Source organism: Tiliqua scincoides, chromosome 3 (assembly GCF_035046505.1).
Source record: "Tiliqua scincoides isolate rTilSci1 chromosome 3, rTilSci1.hap2, whole genome shotgun sequence".
Classification (NCBI taxonomy): Eukaryota; Metazoa; Chordata; class Lepidosauria; order Squamata; family Scincidae; genus Tiliqua; species Tiliqua scincoides.
The window spans coordinates 57265624-57293564 of NC_089823.1; the positions used below are offsets into that span (position 1 = coordinate 57265624).

General features: G+C 41.0%; 1 protein-coding gene and 1 pseudogene across 2 annotated transcripts in view; one reads left to right on the top strand and one right to left on the bottom strand.

Moving 5' to 3' along the window:
• Positions 1-15681, top strand: part of GABPA (GA binding protein transcription factor subunit alpha) — a 21231-nt gene extending 5550 nt beyond the window's left edge. For both annotated transcript variants that reach the window (XM_066621653.1, XM_066621655.1), the window contains exons 4-10: positions 1174-1258; positions 2767-3012; positions 5570-5764; positions 6402-6458; positions 6584-6724; positions 10016-10208; positions 12996-15681. In XM_066621653.1, coding sequence (XP_066477750.1) covers positions 1174-1258; positions 2767-3012; positions 5570-5764; positions 6402-6458; positions 6584-6724; positions 10016-10208; positions 12996-13224 — 1146 coding nt within the window. In that variant the 3' untranslated portion in view covers positions 13225-15681. The remainder of the gene's footprint in view (positions 1-1173; positions 1259-2766; positions 3013-5569; positions 5765-6401; positions 6459-6583; positions 6725-10015; positions 10209-12995) is intronic.
• Positions 15682-26168: 10487 nt separating this feature from the next.
• On the bottom strand, positions 26169-27006 carry LOC136645036 (tyrosyl-DNA phosphodiesterase 1 pseudogene; annotated as a pseudogene).
• Positions 27007-27941: the final 935 nt, after the last annotated feature.

Genomic DNA, 27941 nt, shown 5'->3' on the forward strand with positions numbered 1-27941 from the left:
AAAAAAAAAGGAGCACCCACTTGAAAAAGTGCCTCTTACCCAATTATATTCAGTTTACAGATGTTTTGTGGGCAACCCAGAACTGTTCTGGGAAGACTTATTTATTTAGGAATTTTGCCAGGGACGGGAGGGAGATTTTCTACTTAACTGCAGCCAGTGCTGCAGTCCTGGGGGTGCAGGGAGCCTTCTGCACGGCTCCCTGTAGATGCCCATGGTGGACAATGGAGCTTCAACGTGCAGGATGTTGCACCCAAAAACTCTGTCCAAGAAGAACCACACACACCCCTTGGGGCGCTCATTATTATACTTCTTATGCTAATAGTGCTGAGGTGACTTCAGACTTATTTAGACTGTCCAATCAGAAACTTTTGAGGACAGAACCTTCTCGGAGTGGGTTCCCTCCCAACTGGAGATCCATGGCTGCATTCGTTTCCGGCGCCCCTCAGTCTACTGAGGTGTTAAACATTCCAATGAGTTGTAATTCTTGTTGTCTGTCCTTTCTGGCCAGCAAAGGAGAGACAACAATCTTTCTGTTTGTTTACTCACATTCTTGCAGCTAGGAACTGCTAGCCATTTCTCCATTACTGACTTAGTTTGGTTCAGGCTCCACATGCTAACCAAGGCCTAACATGTACATATCCATGACATTCCCAATGGCTGTAAAAGTGTAAAAAAAAAAAAGAAAGAAAAAACGAGTGCTTTCTGTTTCATTGTGAAAACTGGAAGTGCCTGTATTTTCTTTTTTCTTTTTTACACTTCTGCAGCTGTAAAAAAAAAAAAACTGCTCCTCTCACCTCCCAGACCCCTCAGGACTGCTGTGCTAGCTGCAGGTAAGTAGAAAACCCCTCTCCCGCCCCGGCAGCAGCGTGATCTTGGGGATTGCTGCCTTCACCCCTCGCCTACAACAACCTTCAGTGCTCCCAACTCCCTTGTCGGAGTTTGGGAAGCACTGGTACGATAGCATCATAGATGTTTTAACAAAAATGAATGTCAAAATGAACGTTAGATTGATTAGATAACACAGAGATAAAATGTTCACGTGTGTCAGATATGGTGGGAAAATGTTTGTTCACTGTAAAATCACAGCTTTTCTTTGAAAAATTTAGAGTTCCTTTAATTTTATCAATATTGATCACTGATTTTACAATACAATTATCTCCTTTTATCATCAAGCTGGATCCAGATCGTAGTCTGTTTGATCAAGGTGTGAAGACAGATGGAACAGTGCAGCTCAGCGTCCAGGTGATATCTAGGCAAGGTAAGAAATTAACTTGCAGTGATAATTTTACTTCATAACTTTACAGTGATGAAGCAACATTCTGCTAAAGATCTGGATGCTGCCTATTGTTTTTCAAATTTTTAGGCATTTTACTTAAGAATGAGAAAAGTACAGGACAACCCAGTCCTAACTAGCACTGGTTCAGCCTGGCCACATTGCCTGTGCTCTGTCCAGCCCTAATTGCAAGCCAGCTGGATAAGGGGATATTTTTCCCCTTACCCCGAGTAATGCCCAGCCTGCCCTATGGGATTATTTGGATCTCGGCCAGCTATTTAGTTGGTGGAATTTCAAGTGGCCCTGTAGGGCCATCTGGCCCAGGAAGGGAGTTAGGTTATGGCAAAGGATGCCTCCACGGATCCCCAACCCCCCTCTCGGGCCCAATCCATCCCCATTCCACCTTCTACCCACTCAGAAATGCACCCTTCCCACCACCATTCCCATGCCCCTGTGCTTCTTTACACCTTACCTGTCAGTGGCTCCTAAAGCAGGGGCAGTGCAGGTCTCCCTGCCAGCACTTCCACTTACATGGTGTTGTGAATATGCTTTATGGCATGTTTGTGACACCTTTGGCTAGTGCAGTAGCTACTGCGCCAACTGAAGTTCTAAACAGGATTGCTCTGAGACTTGTAAACAGGTTTTTAAAATACAAGGTTAGAATGTAATTAGTACATATATCTGCTTCTTGGTCTAAAACTAATAAGGTAAAACTGGACTACAATTACCACAATTTGTTCACCTTTATAGGTAAGGGAAATCTTCATAGTATGACAGTGAGGGAGTGAAAATGAGTAGATTGGAAAATCAATTTCATGAAATATATTTGGATCAATGTTGTTTAGAGTTTAACTCAAAAATTGTGATAAAAATGCAATCCTTAAAACACTTACTAGTGAGTAAGTATTGAACACAGTGGAGCTTACTTCTGAGTAAACATGCATATGGTCGTGCTGTGAAATCTCTCATTCTGGAATTGGGTATGTAAAAGTTTGCAGTTCTACAAGCCTTTTAGGAGGATTCTGAAAGAAAATGGTTTGCTAACAAGCTAATATACTAGACTTAGGGCGCAATCCTAACCCCTTATGTCAGTGCTTTCCAGCACTGGCATAGCAATGCCAATGGGCCATGTGCTGCATCCTGCAGTTGGGTGTCACTCACGGAGGCCTCCTCAAAGTAAGGGAATATTTGTTCCCTTACCTCGGAGCTTCATTGCCCTTATGTCAGTGCTGGAAAGCACTGACATAAGGTGTTAGGATTGCACTCTTAAAGATGTAAACTGTTTTATAAGTGTAGGAGATAAAAGAGGAGCTAATGGCTTTTCTCTATACAGTGAATGTTTTAGCAGATCAGTGTGACAAGAGATTCTTTCAGATCTTCTTGTTCGCTATATCCTATTGAATCAGAAAAGAGCAGTTTATTCCTACTTCTTTTTTTGGTAGGTTGTTATTTTGTGAGTTACTTACACACTCGTTTTCTATTTCTTTGAACAGGAATAGAACCTAAGTTAAACATTCTTGAAATTGTGAAACCAGTAGAAACTGTTGAGGTAGTGATTGATCCAGATGCTCACCATACTGAAACTGAAGCACACCTGGTTGAAGAAGCTCAAGTGATAACACTGGATGGAACAAAGCATATTACCACCATTACTGATGAAACTTCAGAACAAGTAACTCGGTGGGCTGCAGCATTAGAAGGCTACCGGAAAGAGCAAGAACGCTTAGGAATACCTTATGGTAATAAATTATATCTTCACTAGCATATGTACACCTTTGTGTTTTTTGTTTTTCTTTTGCAAACTGCTGTGCTAGTTTTTGTAGTCTGTAAGAATTGCAAAACAAAGTAATGGCATACATTCTGTTTTCTTTGGATTTTTAACATTGTTTCAGTATTGTTGCCAACAAAAATAACTTAGAAGAAAGAGAGAGAGTTAGAGAGGCATTTATGTATGCAGTGATTTGAAACCACCTATACTGAGGTTTATGTTTGCAGTTTTTCTTGGGAGGTCTCTGTTGCGTTTGGATGTAGCACCGTGAACTGAAGAATGAAATGAAACCAAATCATTGTAATATGACTATTTTCAAACTACCAAATCGGAGTTGGTCTCTTGGAAGAATTTTTAAGCAAATTTTCAAGAATAAGTCAGAGTAAACTGGTAAATCCTGGTGTCTGAGAGGAAAAATCAAAGCCAATGCTTTCATTATAAAGATTTCTGAATTCTCTTTCTCTCAAGAACAAGGTTTAGTTAACTGAGAGTGGTTCATTTTACCGCAGTCTGATTTCTGTATGATGTAATAACATTATAAAATGAAAAACATTGCTATACTAAAATGATTGGCAAGCATTCTAAATTTACTGCCAGTATGCATTAGAGTACATTCACAATACGAATTAGTCTCACAAATTTAAGCTTAAATATTGCAGTTTTAACAAAGAATCTAGCCTATGTATGTTCTCCTTCTGTATCCTGAATAATCTCTCATTTATACTGTTTTAGCAGATCAGCAGGTGTCCTAAAGGCATATGACAAAAGGCCATTTTTTCCATGAAATAGCTTGGGACAACTTCTTTGATGCATGCAAAGCATGCTGAAGGTCTTGGGCTCAATCATGGAATCTCTGGTTGAAAAGGAGTCTTTGGTAATAAGACTGGAAAAGACCCTTGTTTTTGGAGGTCTTGAAGCACTCCTGCCAATTGGAGTTGACAGTACTAGGCCATGGGGCCAGTGGTCTGTCACAGTATAAAATAGCTTCCTGTGTTCATATATTCAGCTAAGTTAATGGATTGTCATTGGTCTTGGAGAAAAGGCTAGATAAAAATCCATGACTACTGTAATGGAAGTGAATTTCCATTTTACATTATTGTAGGCATTATTTGTTTTTATTAGTAAAAAATGTGGTTTTGCAGAAATACAGAATTAATCTCTCTTCTACTTCTTAGTTCTGTAACTGAAAAAATGGAGTGTGCTTCCTTCTAATAATACAGAATATTTTCGGACCATACTAGACAAGATGCAGGAGTTGGGAGCATTCTGACTTTTTTTAAAAACTGAAATTTAACTGTAGGGGCTAAAAAAAAATTTAATTGGAAAAATCCATAATCTTTCCTCATGGGCTATTCCAGCTACTTTCCTTGTTGGAAAAATGGTCTTCAGGAAAAGAGATAAGCATCTCTCTTCCTACCATTACTCTGACCAGCTCAGCAGCTTACCTGTTGCTATATTTCAGTTGAGAGAGGTGAGGGGAAGAAAAGAGAGGTCAGGATACTGTTGCATGTCTCCTGTATTTTGTCTAGTTTGCCTCTTATTACCAAGGAGAAGTTTCATGTTTGAGAGTTAGTATGTGTAATCTTTGAAAACAAGGGGGTCATTTCATGTACTGGACCAAATAGCATTCTTGTTGCCTGCTTATGGCCAGAAGTGACATCATTAAGCAGATGATGGACAGAAATAAGCACTTTGTTCTCGCATAGAAACTTATTAGCTGCAAATGACAGAAGAGAAAATGTGAAAATATTATTCATATTTTCAAGATACGAGAGAGCCCAATTATCATGCTGGGGAGCCCAGATATAACGAGCCAGAGAACTTGCTTCCAGGGACCACATCTTATGTTTGATATACCTGTTCTAAAAGAATGTATACCTGTTATTTTTTAAACATACGATGGCGTATGCTGTGATTTCAGGGAATCTCATATGCAGCAACTGAATGCAGCATTGGAACATTCTCTGTTGTTTTTGATTTCACCAGCTCTGATAGCTGAAAGGTCTCTAGTTATTTACCAGTAACTGTAGGTTCCTTAACAGCATACTTTGAATTGCAGCAATAGCGTAGTATCCTGACGTGTACCTCCACCATCAGGAACTCCCTCCCCAAACAGAACCTTCTCCCATGAACTGAAGGTATGTTGCACCCATGGAAGAAGGTTCTACTTGTGGAGGAATCTCCTAACACTAGAAGCACTGTATATAAATACATGATAGATCACTTGACATTGTTTGAGAGGGCATGTGATGGCCGCAATACTATGTTACTATGGTAAAACTATTTTTGTGAACATCCTAGTGCTTAGAATGCAGATCTGAGAATAGTTAGAAATTAAGATTCATTAAATTGCCTAGAAAAAAATTCATTTTGTTTACTTATAATTGGTTCAGCTGGATGGAACTGTCATCTACTGGGGGTTTTGTGATACTTTTTGTTACTTTGAGGAATGTTTTCTTGAACTTATACTGAAGATAGTATAGCCTGTTGCAACGTTGGAAAAAAAGGATATTTCTTTTCTTTCCTAGACCCAGTACAGTGGTCAACTGACCAGGTACTGCACTGGGTAGTATGGGTGATGAAGGAGTTCAGCATGACAGACATAGACCTCAATACTCTTAGCATTCCTGGGAGAGAGTTGTGCAGCCTTGGTCAAGAGGACTTCTTCCAGAGGGTCCCTCGGGGAGAAATCCTTTGGAGCCACCTGGAACTTCTTCGAAAATGTATGTGAGTTTTCTCAGCAAGTGTCATATTAACTTTTTAAGTAAACAATATTTTTGTCTTGATGGGCTTGGCTACCAAGCAATGTATGCTGCAGTCATATGACTGAAAATGCTACTGAGAGTTGGGCTCTATTTACATGTGAGTTGCAAGGATTCTGCATGTACCGGGTTTGCTGGACTGTGATAACTTAAACATTGTTGCACATTTTATCAGGAACAAATTTAATCTTAGAGTCATGTTTAAAGATGCTGATAATTTCAAAGCAAAATTTGAACTTATCTAAAGTCACTTGAGTGATTTTAGAGTTTTCCTACATGCTACAAAAAGTGGTGCATATTTTTAGTGAGAATTTTTAATTGAAGACAACAGAACATAATACTAAATATGAATGAAAACATAAGATGTGGAATTGCTTAAAAAATCAACATTATGACTATCACATATACATGAATGAACAAGCCCGCCTTCCCGCTCCTCATTCTTTTTAGACTTATGTATGTTTCTTTTAATATTTTTAATAAAATTGACAGCTGCTTTCATTCTTTTCTTATATTTCAAGGGGAAATACAGGTATTGCTAAATTTTAGTTGTGGCAACCATTTTAAACCCATTTGATGTTTTTCTTGTATATTGCAGATGTGTTGGCTAGCCAGGAACATGCTGGAGAAATAGCAACTGTAACTATTGATCAACGTAAGTTGCCATTCCACCAATTTTTACTAAGCATGTTCTTTTGTATTTTAATCTGGAATAGTAATTTCTACATGTGTACCACACATCCATAATTGTGTTATTCTATAATGTTTCCGCCTGTGCAGCCGTGCAGATTATTCCAGCTTCTGTACAGCCTTCTACCCCAACGACCATTAAAGTCATAAACAGTAGTGCAAAGGCAGCTAAAGTACAGAGAGCACCTAGGATTTCAGGAGAAGATAGAAGTTCACCTGGGAACAGAACAGGTATTTCTTTTTCCTACAAACTGTTATAAGTATTCACACACTTAAGCTCCAGTTTATGCTACCAAATGTAGAATTCAACTGAAATCAGAAAAAGGTTAATTTTTTGGATGCATGGCAGCAAAACCTTTGTTTTCATACAAGGAAGCAACTGGGGAAGGGGACTGGGGAAGGGAATGGACACAAAATGTGCCTATCTGAAAAAATACAAAAATGTGTTTATATAGAACTGCTAACAGACACTTGTACAGTGGGCCCTTTTTATTCAAGGGCTCAGCATCCACGGATTTGAGCATCTATCTGCAGATGCTGAGCCCACACCACAGAGGGCCTCCCGGATATGACTGGAAGCCACTTACAGCTCAATGCCAGTGGCTAGTTGCGTTTCAGTGTAAGTAAATGTAAAGTCCTGCATATTGGGGCAAAGAATTAAAACTTTACAAATAGGATAATGCAGGGGTGTCAAACTTGTTTCATACAGTGGGCTAAATAGCATTCATGATGCCTGCTGAGGGCCAGAAGAGATGTCATTAGGCAGGAAGTGATGTCATTAAACAGGTCATAACCAAAAATAAGTGCTTTTTCTCACTTAGGAACTCATTAGCTGCAAATGACAGAAAAATATGCCAATTTTGATCATATTTCAAGTTATAGGAGAGTCCAATTTTCATGTGGGCTGCTCTTTTAGCAGTAGCACTGTTCAGCTAAGAGCCTGAGGGCCAGGTAAAAAGCTTCCACAGGCCACATCCACCCCCCGGGCCTTACATTTGACACCCTTGGGCTAATGGGTTCTGAGCTGTCTGACAGATCAGGAGAGAGATCTTGAGGTGCTGTTGGACAGCTCAATGAAAGTGTTGACCCAATTTGCGGTGGCAGCAAAAAAGGTTAATTCCATGCTTGAGGTCATTAGAAAAGGTATTAAGAATAAGTCAGCTAATATTATAAAGCCATTGTACAAATAGATGGTAAAGCCGCACCTGGAATATTGCGTCCAGTTCTGGTTGCCACATCTCAAAAAGGATATAATGGAAATGGAAAAGGTGCAGAAGAGAGCAACCAAAATGGTTACTGGGCTGTGACACCTCCCTTATGAGGAAAGGCTACAGCATTTGGAGCTCTTCAGTCTAGAAAAAGAGGCATGTGAGGGGGGACATAATTGAGACATACAAAATTATGCATGGGAAGGATGGAGTTGATAGAGAGACGCTCTTTTCCCTCTCACATAATTCCAGAACATGCAGGACATCCACTAAAATTGAGTGTTGGGAGAGTTAGGACAGACAAAAAATAATATTTCTTTACCCAGCATGTAATTAGTCTGTGGCACTCCTTGCCACAGGAAGTGGTAATGGCATCTCATCTAGATGCCTTTAAGAGGGGTTTGGACAAATTTCTGGAGTAAAAGTCCATCATGGGTTACAAGTCATGATAGATATGTGTAAGCTCCTGATTTTAGAAGTAGGCTATCGCAGAATGCAGGATGAAGGGGAAGGCACCAGGATGCAGTTTGTCTTGTTGTCTTGTGTGCTCCCTGAAGCATTTGGTGGGCCACTGTGAGATAGAGGAAGCTGGACTAGATGTGCCTTTGGCCTGATCCAGCAGGGCTCTACTTATGCATTCTGAGGAGTGGGGAGGCCGCATGTGGCCTCCCAGTCTCCTCAGAAGGTCTCCCAGACATGACTGGAAGCCACTTCTGGTTTGCACTGGTTACTTCCAGTCATGTCTGGAAGTGTTCTGAGGTGCGGGGAGGCCAGTGTGGCCTCCAGGTGAGTAATTGCTGTAATTACTGCCACCCCCAGCATGGATTCCAGTATCTGTGGATTTTGGTATCTGAGGTGGGTCCAGGAGCAGATTCTCTGCAGATACCAAGTGCCCACTGTAGTTTATTGTAAGTGATTACTGTTCTTTTTAACACTTGAGTGCTGGAATAAAGAAATTAAATATGCGTAGTTCACTTTTATCATAGAAAAGCAAGCCGTTGTTTCTCATTAGTACACTAGCATTCCTGCTTATGGCCATTTGAGTTTATCAACATTGGTTGGTGTGACCAAAATTGCTCCGGACTTGCAGGCTTTTGCATAGGTGCAGCAGTACCTGGGCCAACAAGAATGGTGACAAAAGTTATTTGGTGTCTACAGTGTTTCTCTTATATAGTTTGGGGCTGAGTGGGAAGCTGTGACGGCAGAACAAAAGAAACTATGGAGGCGGAGCAGCTCAGTCAACCAGCCTATAGCTGTGGCAACAGGGACACTGAATCTGGTGTTTTTAGGGAACAGAAGGGAGGGGGAGGACTAAGGAAGCTGTTGGTAGAGCCAAGAACTATTGAAAGGGCTGTTATATTTCAAGATAAGATCACACAATACAGAGTACTGTAGGTGTACTGTAAATGCATTTTTAAAAATATTTCACAACATGTTTGCTACTGATAATAGTGATTTTAGACTTGAGAACAAAACAGCTTAAGTACAGACCCCTGGAACCTAACCTGTTCTTAAGTAGGGAAGCAGGTATATGTTTTAAATTCCAAAGGTATGTATGTGTGGCTTTTCTTATGCCCTTTCACTTTCATCTCTTGCATTTCAACTCTCTTTTACAAATTTGCTTTCTTTGTGTTTCAGAAAGCATGAGTTACCATTTTATCTTCCCACTTAGGGGAAAAATTATTCTCTGCAGCTTGGTGCTTGTCACCTATGGGAATATGGGAATTGAGATAAATTATTTTAAGAATCAGGGACTTCAGGTAGTCATCAAGGTAAATCGTTGTCATACTGAATCTGCAATGTGAGTGTATTTTTTAGGAAATGAACCTCACTGAATTCTGAAAGATTCATGAATGGGTTGTTTTTATGCTTGAACAGTTTTTTAAAGGTAACATTTAAATAGGAAAGGGGAAAGGAATTTGATGCACCAATAACATTGATTACAGATTTGTTTAAGCCTGCTTTTTCTCCAGTAGTATGGTAATATCTTTTAGCAGAATCCATGTAACAGAGAAGCAAGTAAACTTTTGAGTTGATCAGAACTCTTCATCAGGCTGGATATTAAAACATGTTGAGCGTGTTTAAGACCTAACATCTAACCTGATGAACGGATAACAAAAAATGAGTTTGCTCATTTTTGTGACGCTGGTTCCAAATATAAATATTAACCTACTGTAATTTTTGTATTTGTTTTTGATGGGCCAACATGGCTATCTGCAGTTGTCCACACCCTCATCTGTTGCTGTATTCATCTATTTCAAAAGTTGCATGAGAAAATTGATGTATGTTTACATTCTAATTTTTTTCTTAATAGGGAATAATGGTCAGATCCAGTTATGGCAGTTTTTGCTTGAGCTTCTGACAGATAAAGATGCTCGAGACTGCATTTCATGGGTTGGCGATGAAGGAGAGTTCAAACTTAATCAGCCAGAGTTAGTTGCACAGAAATGGGGACAACGTAAAAATAAACCTACTATGAACTATGAGAAACTCAGCCGTGCTTTACGGTAAGTTAAGATGATAAGAATTGTTTGTTAGGTCAAGTCAGTGTCCATCTGATCCTGTATTATTTTTCCAACAGCAGCCAGCTAATTAACTCGAACTTCTTAAGTGTAGGGGGGGCGCGGCAGGTGTCCTATTTTTTTGTTTCCATCATCTGATATTCAGAGTCTTTGGAATATGGAAGTTTAATTTAACTATTAAATAACAATTGATAAACAACTGTGAATTTGTCTAATACTCTTTTAAAACTAATGGCCATATTCATATTTTTGTGATAATGGATTCCATGCATTAACCATACATTTTATGAAGAAGAACTTTGTCTGTTCTTAACATAATGCTAATCTGTTTCATTAGTGTTCCCCCAAGTTTCCCTCTGTTTTTTTTTAGTTCCCTATGAGAGAAGGAGAAAGATTTCTGTCTTTAATCCATTAACTTGGAGATCTGTTATGTCACCGTATAATGTTTTTCTAAATTTCAGCCTCTTTGGCTTTTCTCATAATGTAGATCTCCAACTCCTTGATCAATTTAGGTTCCCTTTTTGTCTGTGTTCTAGTTCTGGCATGTAATTGAGGTGACCCAAAGTAGCTCATGGGTACTGTAAAGGTGACCTCATGAAAATGTATATAATGACATTATAATACAGGCTGTTTTTATTATCAGCCCCTTTCTAAGTAATCCCTAATGTTGAATTGCTTTTTTCACGGCTGCGGCACTTAATTTAGTGAGCAAATCCTTTAAATTTACTAATTAAGTGACTGTTTTATTACTATACTGCTTTAATTTGCATGCTGAAAGAACTGGCAATTATATTAATGCAAATTTTGGCATTTTATATAGGAAAATGGGTTATATTTGGTGCTATTGAAAGAGAAAAAATACTATACATTTAAGATTTTTTATATATTCTATTTAAAAGCATATCTGTAGATATAAATGGTCTTCAAATTTGACATTTAGCATCAAGTTTAATATGTTAAAAATAAAATACACCTTGAATGGGAACCCACCTGGAATTGGCTCACAGCTCACTTAGTCTTAACCCACAGTTTGAGAAACACTGAGTTATCTTTTGAATCCTGACCTTGATGTGTCTTACTGGAATGATTTGGTTGCTGAGTTCATATAGTACTTCAAATTATAAATGTATCAAATGCCTACCTGATGTTTGTATCCTTAAACATTGATGTATCTATATCTACTTCTAAACTTATTCACTCATGACACTGAAATAGTTGGGGCTTGGTCATAGATACGGTTGTGTTCACACAGTCTTTCAGTGTTAAGGTAATTCCTGAGGTAAGCAATTCACTTATGTATCTTAAGGCAAGTCTTAAGGGGGTAACACATAGACACCAACTTGTGAAGTTTAGTCATGCACTGTTAACCAATTTGAATAACTTTGCTCTGTCAATTGTAATATGATTTAGTTTTTAAAAATCAAGGGAACCTTTGTATCTAGTTTTGTTGAAAGCAAGTTGATATGTGGTGTTTATTTTGTGATGCTACTGTTTACTATATTGAAGCTATGCTTCAGAGAGTGTCAGGTTTTTATCTAAAACCCATCAACATAGAGCAGTGGTTCCCAAACAGGTAGGTTGTGATTCTCCAGGGAACCAAAAGTGGGCCATTCACCCTTAAGCGGAATGGCCCATAAATGGGTGCCCTGACAATGCCACAGTAATTGTGGCACCATTGGGAACAACTGTGTTTTTTTTTTTAATTTTAAACTTACTTGGGGGGTTTGTTTACTTGGCTGGCCTCTGGGAGGCTAGCAGCCCCTTCTGCGGTCCTCCCTGCTGCTCCAAATAGCTCTAATCAGAGCCCTGGTTTTTGCACAAAAACTAGAAGTGGGCTCCGATAGGCGATCAGAGCTATTTTGAGCAGTAGGGAGGCCTGAAGAGGGAGCAGCAAGCCTCCTGGAGGCCAGCACAACCCCCCTAGGTAAGTTAGAAAAATTTGCCTTGCTCCTGCTGGTGGTGCAATTGCTGTGTTGCTGTCAGGGCTGCCCACTTGGACCCAGCCCACTCCTGCCAATGCTTGCCATGGTGCCAAAGTCAGAAGGACTTTGGGAACTGCTGGCGTAGAGGAAAGCATTTATGACCATTTTTTAAATCACATAATTAGTGCTTATGGAGTTTACCTCCTTTCTGTAGTGTCCAGTATTCAGTATGTGTCTTGGAAAATGGTTATGTGACTCCACCTGGAGAGCAGATTCTTTCCACTGCATAAATTTAAAGTGATCAATCAAATGAGCAAGACACCAAAGATCAGAAAACTCCTGAAGTCACTTGTTTTCTTAGAATTCTAAAACAACTGCTTCAGGTAGCCCTACATATGCAGTTGTAACCTTCTCATGTATAGAGTATTATTTCTCCTGATTGAAGCCAAGTCTCCATTTTAAGGACCTGCAGATAGGAATGCATCAATTTCTCCTTGGAAGGAGAGGTTTGTGATGGCATTTGTAGTCCTTCATATAATTTGGTAGCTTGCAAGAGTGTGTTTTAAAACCCACCTGCCCTGATACTGAGAAAAAAGGTCTGACACTTGGGATAGATAGGCAAAAGCCTCAGGATAGATGGAGAAGCTCCTTCTTCCAAGTGTTGGATTGGGTGTTGAGAAAATCCATAACTGCAGCAAGTAATTTATAGATTTATCAGAGGAAGGATGTGAACAAACTTCTGAAACTCCAGTGTGACATGGTTCAATTCTGAACATTCTTCTGACTGTGTCGCTGTAATCATCTTCAGTTGCTTTTCAAGGACTTTTTGTTCCTTTTTTTCCCAATGAAGGTATTACTATGATGGAGACATGATCTGCAAAGTACAAGGCAAGAGGTTTGTATACAAGTTTGTCTGTGACTTGAAGACTCTAATTGGCTACAGTGCAGCAGAACTGAATCGTTTGGTCACAGAGTGTGAACAAAAGAAACTGGCAAAGATGCAGCTCCATGGCATTGCACAGCCTGTTACAGCAGTCACACTGGCTACAGCATCTCTGCAAACAGAAAAAGACAACTAAATTTCAGGACCTGAAAGTTTGGGAGCATGAGGCCTTTCTTTCATACTGAGCAGTGTCTGGTCTTAAAACGGGAGCCACTTCTATTCCTTGGTAGATCGATATGATGCAGAAAACTGAGACTCCCATAAATTTGGATCTTTTTCATGTAAAAGCATATATTTCATGTATCATAAAAGCACTCCAGATTCTTCAACATGAAGACAGACCTGTTGCAAGTAATAGGATTGGTAAGAGAACCCAAAATTGGTTGGTGCCAAGTCATGCCCTACTGATACTTTTTCAAGGATTTTAAGGAAGTGAAGCATCTATACAGCATAAACCAGTAAATGGTTTGAATTTAGTTCTCTACACTTTTGTTCTCTAGCTACCAGCTGAAATGTAATATTTCCACAGATAGAGCAGGCTTCTGTTAACCATTGTTATCCAAGCATGCTGAGCTGTAAGAAACATTCTGAAAAGTACTATGCTCCTAAGGCAATTCTCTGTTTATTAGCAAAAGGAGTGAAATATAGGCGGAGATCTGAAGATCACTGCTGAAGAAAGAGATCCAAGTTTAAGTCTGGCAAGGTCAAAAACCAATTACAAGTATTTTGATAGAATATGTAGGTAACTTGCGTATTTGAGAGAAAGTGCTCAACTATGTTGAGAGGGATCACTAAACTGGCACAAGAAAGGGTTTTCCGCATTTTTCATAGTAGGAAATTAAAAACTTGAAATGCTGTCTCTCATCCAAAGAATAGGTTTTGCTTTGTTTTAAACTACACTGCAGAGTATACCAGCTGATTCTGCATATACTTGCACTGTAGCTGACTTTGTACTGAAGACTTAAGTTAATCACAGAGAGGGTCCCTTATTTTTGAGAAATGTAATCTGCTACTAAGTGGATAAGAAATTAAGTTTGATCACCCAATGTTATGTAGACCTCTGTATTAAATACAGAAAAGTGCAGTTGGTTTATTTTATATTAACTCATTTCCAAGCTATTTTGATGCTGTGGAAATAAAATATGTAGTATTCAGCGTAAATAAGAAACAGTTTAATAATTAGACAAAATGTTTAAAAGTGATAGCGAGTTTAAATCCAGAGTTGCTGATAACAGCGCTGTCTTTGCTGTGCATTTTGTTCATTAAGGCCTTTAGAGTCTGTCCCATAAAGTCTGGGAAACACATTCATAAGGTTTTGTTTTTCTTTCACCTTCATTTGTATGCTATAAATATAATTATGTTCTGAATGCAGGTTTTTCATTGAATCGTTATTAAAGAACAAACCTATGAAGAGATGTTGCAGTTTCACTTAACAATCACTAAAATGCAGGTGTTAAGACAGGATTTTATCCTTATGAGAGAATCAAATAGCTCAGAGAGTCAGGCTTATAGTAATAAGCACCGAATATAAAATGTGTAGTCCTGGGATCATTAGACTACAGCTGTTGCTCTGCTGGTTGCCGCAGGCATATCTATACTTACTGTTTTCAGACTATCTAGGAATGTTAGAAGGGAGATGCTGTGTTTCCTAAATCAGGAAGGCATTTTGAATTTTGAGTGGCAATTGTCTGTCCATTGAATATGGGATTCAGTCCATTGAATATGGGATTTCAGTTTGCTTCACTGCTGTTTTCAAACAGATTGAGAATACTTTTTCTGTTAGAGTTATCTGAAGGATAATTATGGTGAGAGAAAAGCCCACTTAATCTTATATCAAGAATTTGGAGTCTTCTTGGGTAGCAAGGAGCCATTAGTGTGTGGCATAAGTGGAGAAGTTGGATACCTGAAAATAGGGATTTTAGGATTGTTTGAGCAGTTTGAAGGCAGACAGGAAGATTAATTAAAAAACAGCATTACTCATGTTGCTGATTCATAACCATATCTTTAAAATGTGTTTGAGGTGTACCAGATATTTTCCTTATAGAAGAAGCAGCCTGTAAATCTTGAAGCAGAATAGGCTGATCTCATGTATTAATGCTATCGTAGATATACTCTCAGCTATGCACATAATAGAATAAGCCATATTAGGGAACATGGCATATGGCCTTTCTTTTGTATACATTGGATTTGATTTCTGAAAACTTAGAATTTCAGTATATTTCCTTTGTAAGCTTGCTGCACTTGTAATATTTTTCCCCATTTGTAGAGTTACTGGTATGTTTTAAAAATAGTAGTTACTTGTCCAGTCTTTTGTGGGGACAATCTGTGACTAATTTGAGGTCTTCAGTAAGAGAGAAGGTATGCATTATTGTATGTCATGGCATTGTGTGGCTGTCAGAAGAAAAATATAGAAGGTATATTCCCAAATTTTTGTAAAATGGAGGGGTTTTGCATACATTTTTACTCTTTAAGGACGCATACTCTGCTAATTATGTATTTCTTTTCGTGTTGAATTTTTTGGTAATTTTACATGAAACAATTATTTTCTATTTTTACTCTAAAATATTTGTGCATAAAATTGTCAATATAGTAAAGTAAGAAAATAAAATTTTACACAGCAAAAAGTTTGGATTTTTGTACATTTGAGAAATGTGTATCTGTTAAACCTAAGATGCAATATATTGTAGGAGACAGATTACAGGAACTGAAACATATTAGTATGACTTATTCTAGCATTTCTGCAAATGATGCTTTTCTTAATTTAGAAACATCTTAAATATTCTAAAATATTACGATAGTTGGAGGTGAGGAAAGTAGTATCCAGTATCCAAGTTCAGTAATAAATGTATGTCTAACAAGGACACTTGATAGAAGGATTGAGAGTGACATGCTTCCCAATTTAGAGGGGAGACACTTCTGTAAACCACAATTTTAATTGGGCATTGACTTAGCAGAATGCATGCAGCATTTCCTTTTCACATTTGTGAACATGGATTTTAATTTTTTTCTTTTAATTTATTTAGTTCTACTCATACACCCAATCATACACAGTCCAATATACCAGAAAGTGTTTCCTTTGCCTCCCTAAAAGTAGAATTGGGAGATTTTGTGAAGAAGTACTTCTTGGAAATCCAAAGACCAAGGTTAGCATCTGATGAAAAAAAATTAGATGAAATTAGTGATGGTCAGGTGGGGTTGTGTGTTCTTTTTAAGAGGAAATGCACTAGCATAGTGCAACAAGAGCAGGTCAGTGGTAAGAAAGAAGGACAGTGAAGAGTTCTTCTAAGAGTTGAGCAAACTGTGAGATTCAAGCTTTCATATGAAACTGGGAGGGTAAACAGTAAAACAAAACAAAAAGCCACATAATTGCACCACTCCTATGCATGGTTTTCTGTATATGTGGCACAAACTTGCTAGAGTGCTTCAAGCCTTTCTATTTTTGTGCTTTCTGGTATTGTTATTAAGAATGTTGATATACCGCTTTCCAACAAAGAAGTTCACAAAGCATTTTACAGAGAAAATAAAATAATTGGTTTTCTGCCCCAATAACACTTTCAGGGGTAGCATAGAAAATGCCAGCACTTGCCCTTTATGCATGCATCAGTAACATGAAAGGCATATTTGGAACACAATGAAAAGACCCATTGCCTAACTGCTAACATACTGTACACACTGCAAAAGACAAATGACTATATATTGTAGTGCTGGAATTGGTTCTAATAAGCGCACAAGATCCTGCAGCTTTTTGTTCAGCTCTCCTTCAGCCTGAATCCTTATTTTGACCCCCATCTACACTGTTGGCTTTCACACAGAGATCCTGTCTCCCAGGCCCTTCGCCTTAGCTTGATGCTTCAAGGCAAAGGCTGGGTAGATTTTCTGCACTCCACTGCACCTGTGCACCTATTACCATCCCTTTTTTAACCAACATGAACAATGAAGGCTTCTTGAGGGCATGGAAATGCATAACTTTTCTTTGATTATGTCATCAGATGACTTGACTGGAGGAATGGGACCCACCTAGTCACTTCATCCTAACCCCTTGACTTAGATCAGTGGGTCCCACCCTTTTTTCCAAAAGTAAGGGATGCACTAAGTGGATGTGGGGGGCTGGTAAGGGGGTGGCAAGTTGGTGGTGATGGTGCTTCCAGGTTTGCACTGACAATGACTAAAGAAAACAAGGGGGTTTTAACTTTCTCATCTGCAGTGGTGGTGAGAACCCAGATTTAGCCACCACTGCAGATGGGTAAGTAACAAAAAAACCTTTTTTAATCTGTGGCGGTGCAAGCCTGGAAGCACCATTGTGGCTGTCCTACCTTCATCAGTAGGTCGCCACTCCTCTTAAAGAGGTATACAGTATTTCCTGCTGCCCTTGGGTATTGTCACCCTCAGTTTGGGAAACACTGACCCAGATGGACAGATTTGGCTGCCCAGTCACTAAGCATGGGGGGAGGGGATAGTCATTCCAGACAAGAAGATAAGCCAAATTCACAAACGCCATGCTTGAGGAATAACAGTTTCCAAATAAAGAGCAAAGGCTACTTTTTAGGATGCTGAATGTGCACAGGACTCTAGGAGGTTTAATGACTTTCTAGGAAGTTTAAGGTGTCCAAAAGTACTGAAAACCACACCAAGAAAGGGGGGAGAAACCGGGTATTCCTAATACATTGTCCTACCCAACAGAAAATGTCAGTGTGTTGCCAATCCTATTGCCAAAGGAGTTTGAAAACATTTTACTCAGAAGAAAGCTCATTGTGTCCAGTAAAACTTGGAGCCCAATCCTATCAGCACCAGTGCTGAGCTGCAGCACTGGCACTAGGTGTTGTAAATGTGCCATATGGCACCACAGGAGGAGAGAATGTTGGTGCTGGGCAGTCGGCAGTAAGGACGCTGGCTGGTGGTACTGCTGCTGTTCAGGTCGGGGGAAGTGGAATGGGGCGAGGGACCGGTGGAGGCCTCCTCTGCCAGATCTTATCCTCCCTGTTGGGCTGCGAAAGCCTGATACAGAGGTTCTCATGTCTGCACCGGCAAAACAGCTGGTGCAGACTTTAGAAGCCCCATTGCGGGGCCTGGGGCTTCCCCCTAGGAGACCTCTGGCAACTTCCCCACGTCAGCAGGATACAGTGGTTACCATTTTGCTGCCACTGTTTTCCAGGTGCTGGGAAGCGTAGGACTGGGCTGCCTGGCTCTAATCTTATCTTACTCACCAGAAACAATACCTCTATTACTCCTCTGTTTGTTCCTTAGACAGTTTATTGGACTGTTTCATTTTCCAATGACAATGGAATATCTCTATTGCTTTCTCCTTAATAGAGAAATAGAGAACTGCTAATGTATTAATGGAAATACTTGTTTCATTATCAGGGATTCTGAGTTCACATTTTTAATGGAAAGTTTTGCTTTTATTTTAATTCCCATGATTCCAACTACAAAAATTTTAGGAATGTAAAATACCTTCTTCTCTCTAATTTGCATGTACTGTATTTCTAAATGTATTTTTCTGTGAAGATTCTGCTTTTTTCCTCCGCTGACTTCAGTGGTAGGCATTGGAACTGTCTTTTCCGTAAGCAAAGATGTGTGCATATTTTAATTAAGAAGTTGTTCCGTAAGAGAATATGGAAAATTCTCTGGATTTTTATATTCTCATTTGCTTCCTTGGAGGGCTATGGTTCTTTGCCCTTCTGAATCAATTACTCTCAGCCTGTTATTCTGTAAGTATGAGCCCTACAGATGGCTGACTATATAATTCTTCAGCCAGCAACAATCATGTCCAACATGCTGTGATGTACTGTGAAGCTGAAATAAGGTAATTATTTTACGGAGATAAAGGGACTTCTTGAAAAGACACGGTTGCTTCATTTCTTGGGTGGCTTTCTTCACCTTTTTATGTACTTTCCTAGTTGATGTCACTTGTTTTATTCAATCAGTGTGTAATATCACAGGCTAAAAGTTCTACAAATTTTGTTTTGTGCCGAAGCTGGGCACAGCTTGGATTTTCAGGTAGCCTCCTAAGGCAGCCAGAACTAAAGCTGGAATATAACCTCTATCCCCTATTATTTTATTGCACATATCAACACTTATTTTTCAGACCTACAGCCTCACAAACTCACAGGGGTTGTATTTAAAAGCAGCAGGATAAAATAATAGGTTGTCGGGGCAGCTCTGAACAGCAGCAGAAGATGTGAGCTATTTTTGTTAAGCAACTTGTGATTTCCTTTCAACTTTGATGGAACCAGGCAGCTGCCTCAGCAGTAGAGGGAAGGGATAAGGTCTATTAGTCACCTGCTGAGCTGATAGGTGCATCGCAAAAAGCTGAAGGTGAAAACTGGGCACTTGGATACATTCCTGCTATGTCCTCAAGGGAAAGACAAATGAACTCCAGATACATGAGTTGGCATCCTTCAGTCTCAGAAGACTATGGTGTCACGCTCTGAATGGTGGTTCTGGAACAGAGTGTCCTCTCCAGTGCGCGAAGCCTGGGTAAAGTAGGTATGGAGGATAGACTGTTACCCATGCAGCAAATCCCCCCTCTCCACGTCGCTGAAATGGCCCAATGGAAAGGCAGAAGCCAATATGGTTGGTTCCAGCGGCGTCGCAGGAGTTGCCAGAACGTGACTGTGTTCAGCCATGAACTGTCTCAGGGACTCCGGCTCCGGATTTTGCCTCGAGGTTGACTCCTGAAGCCTTTTCCATAACTGGATGTAGCCACAAGGCAGCGGAGGTTTGGGATCAGAGTTTTCCTTCTCTCAGATGAGCTGCCTTCCCAGGCTGCCGAGCCCCATCTACCCCGTGGCTGTTTAGTCGCCTCTTACGACAAGTACAGCCAAACTGAGGGCCTATTCTTATCCCCAGCCCCCAGGGGAAACTCCAGATACAAACTCTTCACAAATCCAGAGCTTGGCTCTTCTCTCATTTCTCCACACCTGCGTTTTGAAATCTGAACTCCTCACCTGCTTGTTTCTTGTGAGGGATAGCATTAATTTATCCACACCCTGCTTCCATCAAGCTGATCTGAGGCCATATAGCCTATAAATATTCAGGGTAGAGACAGTCAAAACCCAAGAATAAAGGCAGGGGTATTGACAGCCTGTCTGAAACAGATGATGCTGTCATACTGTTAAGCAACACTTGCTTCTCTCTTAGGTCACTATGAGTCTAGAGGATCAATAGCAGTTTGTGAAAACCTGTAGAAATCATAGCTTCGGCTACTCTAGAAATATACTATAAAAACCTATATGAGCATTTTTTTTAAAGCATGTGCTTTACAATGAATATGCTTCTTGGATTTCAGAGAATATAGTGATTACTTAAAAAGGAAGCAAAAACTTGTCAAAACATTTAGCAAATTAATTTTTCAAACAAGCAAGGGTGCAGAGGGCAGAACTGCTAAACAGTGCCAACTTCTCAGTGTGATTTTTTTTCTTCATTGTGGCTACTCCCCACTATGATCTCAGGTATAGATATTCTGTTAAATTGTTTTTGTTTTGTTCTTTCAAACATTAACAGAATTGCGTATTGATCGGTTATGCATAACTAGACCAGTGTATGATAGAGTTTATTCAAGTTTACCAGCCCCTGCTTAAAGACAATTTACAATCAGTTTCTTTTTAGCTTCAACAGCCCACTGCAGATGTCTAGGCCCAAGACCAACACACCCCAACTATGTATCCCTCAGGCTCAATATGACAGGCATCTTACGAAGGAGTAATGTGAGTGTACTGAAATGTAGTAGCACGCACTATAAAAATATTGATTGGGGTTTTTGGTGATTTGAAGCTGTGAGTTTGCAGAGTGGTGCGGAACTATGATCAGGCACTGTGCTTAAGAACACAATAATCTCTCTAAGAGTGCCCAGGTGTTCAGCCTTAGAAAGAATAAGGCACCCCCTGAATCCGCCGGACCTCTTGCAATCCTGCCCCCTCGACCATTGATGCAGTCCGTTTCTCCTTGCCTCATGGTTGGCCTGGCAGTGGATGGAGCTTGTTTACTACTTAAATGTTCATGCAGTTTCATGTGTCCAAAACAGAAATGAAGCTTTCCAGTTCTAAATCCTGTTGAAACAGTAAATTCAATGGTTTATGATCCCAGCCATTTTTGTCAGTTGGGAAAAACACCTTTTGAAAGACAAAGGTTTCACACTTCCAACACTCCTTACCAACCTCATGATGAGGTTCTATTTAGGAACTGATGCTACAGCCAGCCAACCAGCTACTTCGCCTTTAGCTGGGTGGCAGGACAAAGGCAGAACCAGGCAAGGGTTCCTGATTAACAGTAGTACCTCCTCCTTGAGGGCCCAATCCAACTTTCCAGCACTGATGCAGCCATTCCATTGTGAGGAATGCTGTATCCTGTGGTGGGAGAGGCAGTCACAGAGGGCTCCTCAAGGTAAAGGAACATTTGTTCCCTTACCCTGTGCCTTCACCAGCACTGGGAAGTTGTGTAGGGTTGGGATCTGAGTCACCTCCACCTAAGAATGCCATAGGATTCTATTACTTATTATTATTATTAACTATTTATATACCGCTTTTCAACTAAAAGTTCACAAAGCAGTTTACAGAGAAAAATCAAATAACTAAATGGCTATTTGAAATGGCTATGGGGTGAAAATGTATAAAAACCTTCACCTCTAGAGCCTCATGTTCTCAGTCACCCACTTTACATGAGTACTCTGCCTTGCTGAGTGTGGAATGTTAACCTACAGCATCACTCCCATTCCAAATGCCATTCGAGAATCACCATGCCAGCAGGCACCTGGGAAAGTAACACCCCATAACACCTTTCCTTTTCAGGCTTCTTCGATTTCCCCGTCTCCAAGAACCACTACCTCATCTCTCCTGGGGAGCACCCTGTCCAGCCCTACAAAGGCCTTTTAAGGCCTTTGGAGGGCCTTTAAATACCACTTTCAGTTTTTGGCAAAAAACCAGAAATAACATTTAAAAACCCTTAGAAGGTCTTCTGAAGGCCGGTTTTCGACTGAGAAACTGGAAGTGATCTTTAAAGGCCCTCCGGAGACCTTAGAAGGATGCATGCTGTAGGACGGGCAGCACCTCCATGTATATATCCCTGAGTGCGACAGTGGCAAGGGCTACTACTGCTCCTGGGAAAAAAGGCAGCTCAGCTCCCTTCAAGGCTACTGTCTCCCATGCATGCTAAGGGCTTGCTTCATAGACCTCCTTCTGCCTTAGAGACCCCTTTTTGTCCAAGGAGATTTGTGTTGTTGGCCCTTGCTGCTGTGACCCTTCACTCACACGCTTCATAGAACAGGGATGGTAACTTTGGTCCAGGCTGCAGCCTTATCAAGGACCCCTCCACCTTTCCTTGTCTTTGTCTTGTGTGAAGTCCAGTTAAATGCATGCTTAGTGATTGTCCCTATCTCTTCTGTTTGTGAGTGTCGCAGTGTGTGCGTGAGGGCTTCTCTGCTTTTTACTTTTTGCTGGAGGCCCAAGAACAGCCTTGCTTCTTGTGCCAAACTATTGCCCTTGACCAACCCAGCAGATCCCGGGGGGGGGGGGGGGGCTGTGGCATCATCGAAGAGAGTTTGTCTAGTGCAGCAGGCACCAAACTATAGCCTAGAGCTGGATCCAGTGTTTGAAAAAAGCTGTCCCAGTACGGTGTGATGCTTACTGTTCCGCTCCGTAGCATCTTCCCTTCTGATCTCCTCACAAACTCTGGGCAGCCATGTCTGCCCAGATGGGGCACAGAGCCTGCTAGGGTGATGGGTAGTGGTGTGAGTTTGTGAAGGAAAGATAAGAGGCTGCAGTGCTGAACAGTAACTGCCATGGTGTGTGGCAAAGGCTTTTTCAAACACAGCAGGCCTGTGGTGGAAGAGACTAGCTCCCCCAAGTGGATGAAGTACTTTCATGGCCTGTAGCCATTGGTTATAGGGAACTATTTCCAGCCACAGCCTTTAGCTACAGTCTGAACTGCCTGTATTCTGCTTCTCTTCTCTCTACAAATCCCTCCACCTTTCTCCCTTCTCTGCATCCCAAAACCTTCCCTTTCTTCCCCTGGTTCCTCTAAGCCAGCTAATCTGTCCACCTCCCTTCTCCCTCACCCCACATTCTCCTCTTCACTCTGCCCTTTCTCCTTCTCCGGAGTTTTTCTCTCTTAACAGCTTTGCTTAGGTCTTCACTGTGTGGGTATATTAGTAATAGCGGTATTCGTTTCCAGTGAGTAAGATAGAATTACAGTCTAAGAGCACAATCCTAACCCCTTATGTCCAGCACTAGCATAGCGGTGCCAATGGGACGTGTGCTACATCCTGCAGCTGGGTGTAACTCACGGAGGCCTCCTCTAAGTAAGGGAATTGTTTGTTCCCTTACCTCAGATCTGCATTGCCTTAGGTCAGTGCTGGAAAGGACTGAGATAAGGGGTTAGGATTGTGCCCTAAATTTTATTGAACACAATAGGCTTACTTCTGAGTAAGGTCAATAACACTCTTTAAAAGAGCAGTGTGCTAGCATACTGAGTTCCAGTTGTTCAACTTCTGTTTTGGTTCATGAGCACTTTTTAGTAAGCTTTGGTATATCTTAACTATTCCCACAGTTGTCTTTTGCCACCAGATTATTATAGATGTGCACCATTAGCTGTGACCCTGGATTCTTACACACACTTGCTCCCCCTCCCCCCCGTGTGCTTTAAACATGTGTTTTAAACAAGCACTTTAGACATGAAGATCCATTTGCAACCCTGTGTGCCTTGTTAGGAAGCATACGCAAGGGGTAAGCAAATGTGCAGGAAAACACCAAGTTGGGTCCAAAGTATGATTTGAACCAAAATGTCAAAAAAAATTTGTTCCTAAGGTTTTTAAAAGTTCTTTGCATGTTCAGCCAGGCATGGTGAATTAACTGCTTAAGCTTTCATTTCTATATGTATTTGACTTCTTGTTTGAACTTATGCTTAAGTAGGTATTCTGTTTCAAATATTTAAACATCACACCTTGAACTCTGCTAACCTGCTTGATTCTCAAGGAATTCACATAAGGAACAAAAGCTGACAAAGTACAAAAGTTAATTAACTCACAGTTTTTCATAGGATCTATTCACCATTACAAATTAAAGGGGTAAAATTATCATCTGGTGTCTGTGGAGCAGCACAGGGCAGAGAAGAGGCCAACATAGGTGTCCTGAGAGGAAAAACAAGCCCCAATGTCTTGAAGATTCATCAGGGCATATAACCAGTGTTGCTGGGAAAAATGTTCACCACCCTCCTTAGTTCTTAGCTAGCGACACCTTCTGCACTACTTCTGTTGTACCCCCCCCCCCCCCCACAATGTCTTAAGGAGAAAACAATCATATTTGGGGTAGTAGTGGGGAGGGGATTAAACTCATAAGCCAGGCTGGTGTAGTGGTTCACCTACCTCACCTCACAGGATTGTTGTGAGGACTAAAGGAGGGGACCATATGCACCACCCTGAGCTCCCTGGAGGAAGGGCAGAATAAAAATGTGACAAATAATACTTGAAACACCATAGAAAAGTCATATGAGCTCAGGAAGCTGCCCTGTTTTTGAGTCAAGCCATTGGTCCATCTCATGAGCAGTGTGACATAGACTGGCAGAGCTCTCCAGGTGTTTCAGAGAGGGTGCTGTTCTTCAACTGACTTGGAGGCTGAATTTGGAACCTTCTAGCTCTACCACTGAGGTTTAACAGCACATATAGGGGAATGGTTTGGATGATCCCCTCCTCCAATCAGGAAGACTGAGCAGGGAAGTCAAAGGAGGGGCTGGGACATGCACTTACTTCTTGTATCACCTCTGCAGATGGGCGAGGCTGCAGTGCAGGCTCGGCTCAAAATAAGGTGTGTGGTTTATCAACCCCTTCCCATTCACAGATCTTTGCAGACATATCTGCCCTGATCCATCTAGAGAAGCACACCTGTGCAGAAGCAGCCTTCTTTTCACATTATGTTCATAGTTGGCTACAGGAGCAGGCATGCAAATAAGTGCTGTAGACCTGGTTCTGGCTGCCAAGGCTGTGTGTGCACAGACCCTATCAGGTCATTGGTAACGGCAGTGATCAACTGTTCAGAAAGGAAAGCCAGGGACCTAAACTTAGTCCTGCAATCGTCACTTCTTCACCCTATGTCTATTTCCAGGCTGATCTGCTGTGTACGTATGTAGTTGGTTCACTTTCATGTCCTTTGACATAAATAAGCAGTTAAGCTATGCATCTAAAACAGGATAGTATTCAATGCTATTGTATAATACATATAAATCTGTGACTAGGAAAAAATGTGCCAGTAGATGGTGCTAAAGAATTTTCTCCAAAATCTGGGAGATTACAGCATGGATCCATTCCATAGTAAAATCAAACTGCTACAATTGTTTGACTTGCTTATTCAGAGAAACACCATTATTCCATTAAAATAAATCCTGAAAATGAATGTAGTGCTGTGAAAGCCAGGCAGCCTCTCAAGAACCTCTCAGCCTGCTGTCTCACCAGCAGATCCACATGGGAAAGCCTCCTAGCTTGTTATGACAAGCAGTAGAGGCCGCTAATGGATTTCTCACAAGCAGATTTAGGCTTGAGAAGGTTGCCCAAGGAGCTGTGAAGAGTGGCAGGCTGTGCTGTTGTCTCACAAGTAATCTACAGGAAAAGTGTAATAGTAAAAAATGACTTCAAAAAAATGTTTTAGCCACAATGGTGGACAGCAGGCAAATTTAAAATTTGCAAATAGTTGGCATCCTTCAATCTCAGAAGACTATGGTATTGCGCTCTGAATGGTGGTTCTGGAACAGTGTCCTCTCTAGTGCGCGAAGCCTGGGTAAAGAAGATAAGGAGGATAGGCTGTTACCCATGCAGCAAATCCCCCCTCTCCACGTCGCTGAAATGGTCCAATGGAAAGGCAGAGGCCAATACGGTTGTTTCCAGCGGCGTTGCAGGAGTTGCCAGAACGTGACTGTGTTCAGCCATGAACTGCCTCAGGGACTCCATCTCTGGATTTTGCCTCGAGGTTGACTCCTGAAGCCTTTTCCATAACTGGATGCAGCCACAAGGCAGTGGAGGTTTGGGATCAGAGTTTTCCTTCTCTCAGATGAGGTGCTTTCCCAGGCTGATGAGTCCCATCTACCCGGTTTTCACATCTAGCTCCCCTGCGTTTTCTGGTACCAGTCATCACCAATAAGATTAGACGTGTGTATCACTACTCGAAGGCCTTCCTCATAATGCAACAACATCATTTTTGTGCGGTGGGTTCCAAAAGCAATATCCAATTTAGCCTGACACAAGCTGACGTGATTAAAAGAGTGTGCCTGTTTGTGTAGCTCAGCCTTGGAATCTCGTTTCTCACCATGGACTATTAATAAAGGTTTGTCCCTGAATTCCTTGGGGTACTGTTTGACAAAGCCATTCGACATCTATACAATAGTTAAACTGAACAGAAGATACAAGAGTCCCAAAAAGGGGAGACAAAATATCTTTTATGTGAAGATCTCCAGAGTTGTACTTTGTCTTAATCCCTTTGACTTTGGTGAGGAAGAACCTGAAAGGGTTCCCTCCACTCAAAAGATCCCAAGCGTCAGGTGGGTCTGCAGATTTGTGGCTCAGTGCAAGTTTTCTGTCCTCCTTCGGAGCACAGTACCCTTCTTGTCTGACTGAGGCTACTCCATTCTCTTCTCTTGTCCGGCTTTGAGAAACATCCTCTTCATCACTACTTGAGAGACACCAACCTAGACTTTGCAGAGAAGGCTTGTGCTTTTGAGCAGGGGTATCATCCCGTGGAAAGTCTCCATTGCTGCGTTTCAGGGGGGAAGACTTTCTCTTGAGGGCAGCCTCTGAACAAGGATACTGTGGCACTCTAGCTTTCTCTCCGCCGGCCTCCTGCAGCAAAGAAGTGGAGGGCTGTTCAGGCTCAGGCTGCTCGTCTCCACTGTCATCACTGCTCGACACTGTCCACTTCCCATGTTCGCTTTCCTGAGACATTTTTATATGAGCAAGGAGAGGTGCACAAGGTCAAAAATAACCCCTTCCCCCTTTACTGCCACCCCATTCTGCACAGCATGAGAGTGAAGTGAAATTTGCAAATATTTAAATGAAATGTCACAAGCATATAAGGAACTGACTTTTAAAAGAAAAGCAGCTTTCTGCAGGGGTGATAATCTTATATACCAGGCATGTATCAATCAGGATAAGTGGAAGAGTAACAATTAATCTCTGCATGGATACACCAGTAGCCCATAACATCGAAAAGCATTCTGCATAATTCTTCCATACTGCCTTTTGCTGTGGCATTGATGCTGAAAACAGCTAAGTTCAGTATCTTGGTCAATTATACATAATCTTCATCTCAAAAGCGCCAGCAGTCATAAGTATTCCTGAAACTAGTGGCCTAACCTTAGGGCTTGAGGTCTAACCCTGTAACACAGTCCTTTGTGTGTTGCCTAGTAACGCCATTCAACGAACTGAACCTATAATGTCCAAGAGATTTCTAAGGCAGCAGAGAAAGGGGGGCTGCAGAAAGAGAATATTCCTTTTATCTTTCAGTGTCTGTAATGTTGACATTTAATTCCTGTTTAACTAGAGAGACATCGGATTCACAAGGTAGCCTTGTTTAAGACAGACCACCACAGTGCAGTGCAAACACATCACAAAATGTCTGAAAGCAATTAGTGTCTCTCTAATGAATTACGACCATGAGCAAGATTTAATGACAGTAGCTAAACCAACAATGTATCCACTGAAAGCATAATAGCTGAAATAGAAATGTCTGGCTCACTTGAGATACTCTTTGTAACATGTGTAGGCCTGAACCTTCATATTGGTCAGTCTCGAATCAGTCTCTGGCAATGAAATGAATGCCCGAGCAAATGGAAGCCAACAAGAAGGCATGGTCATCTCCTTCAGGTCCAGTTCCAGAA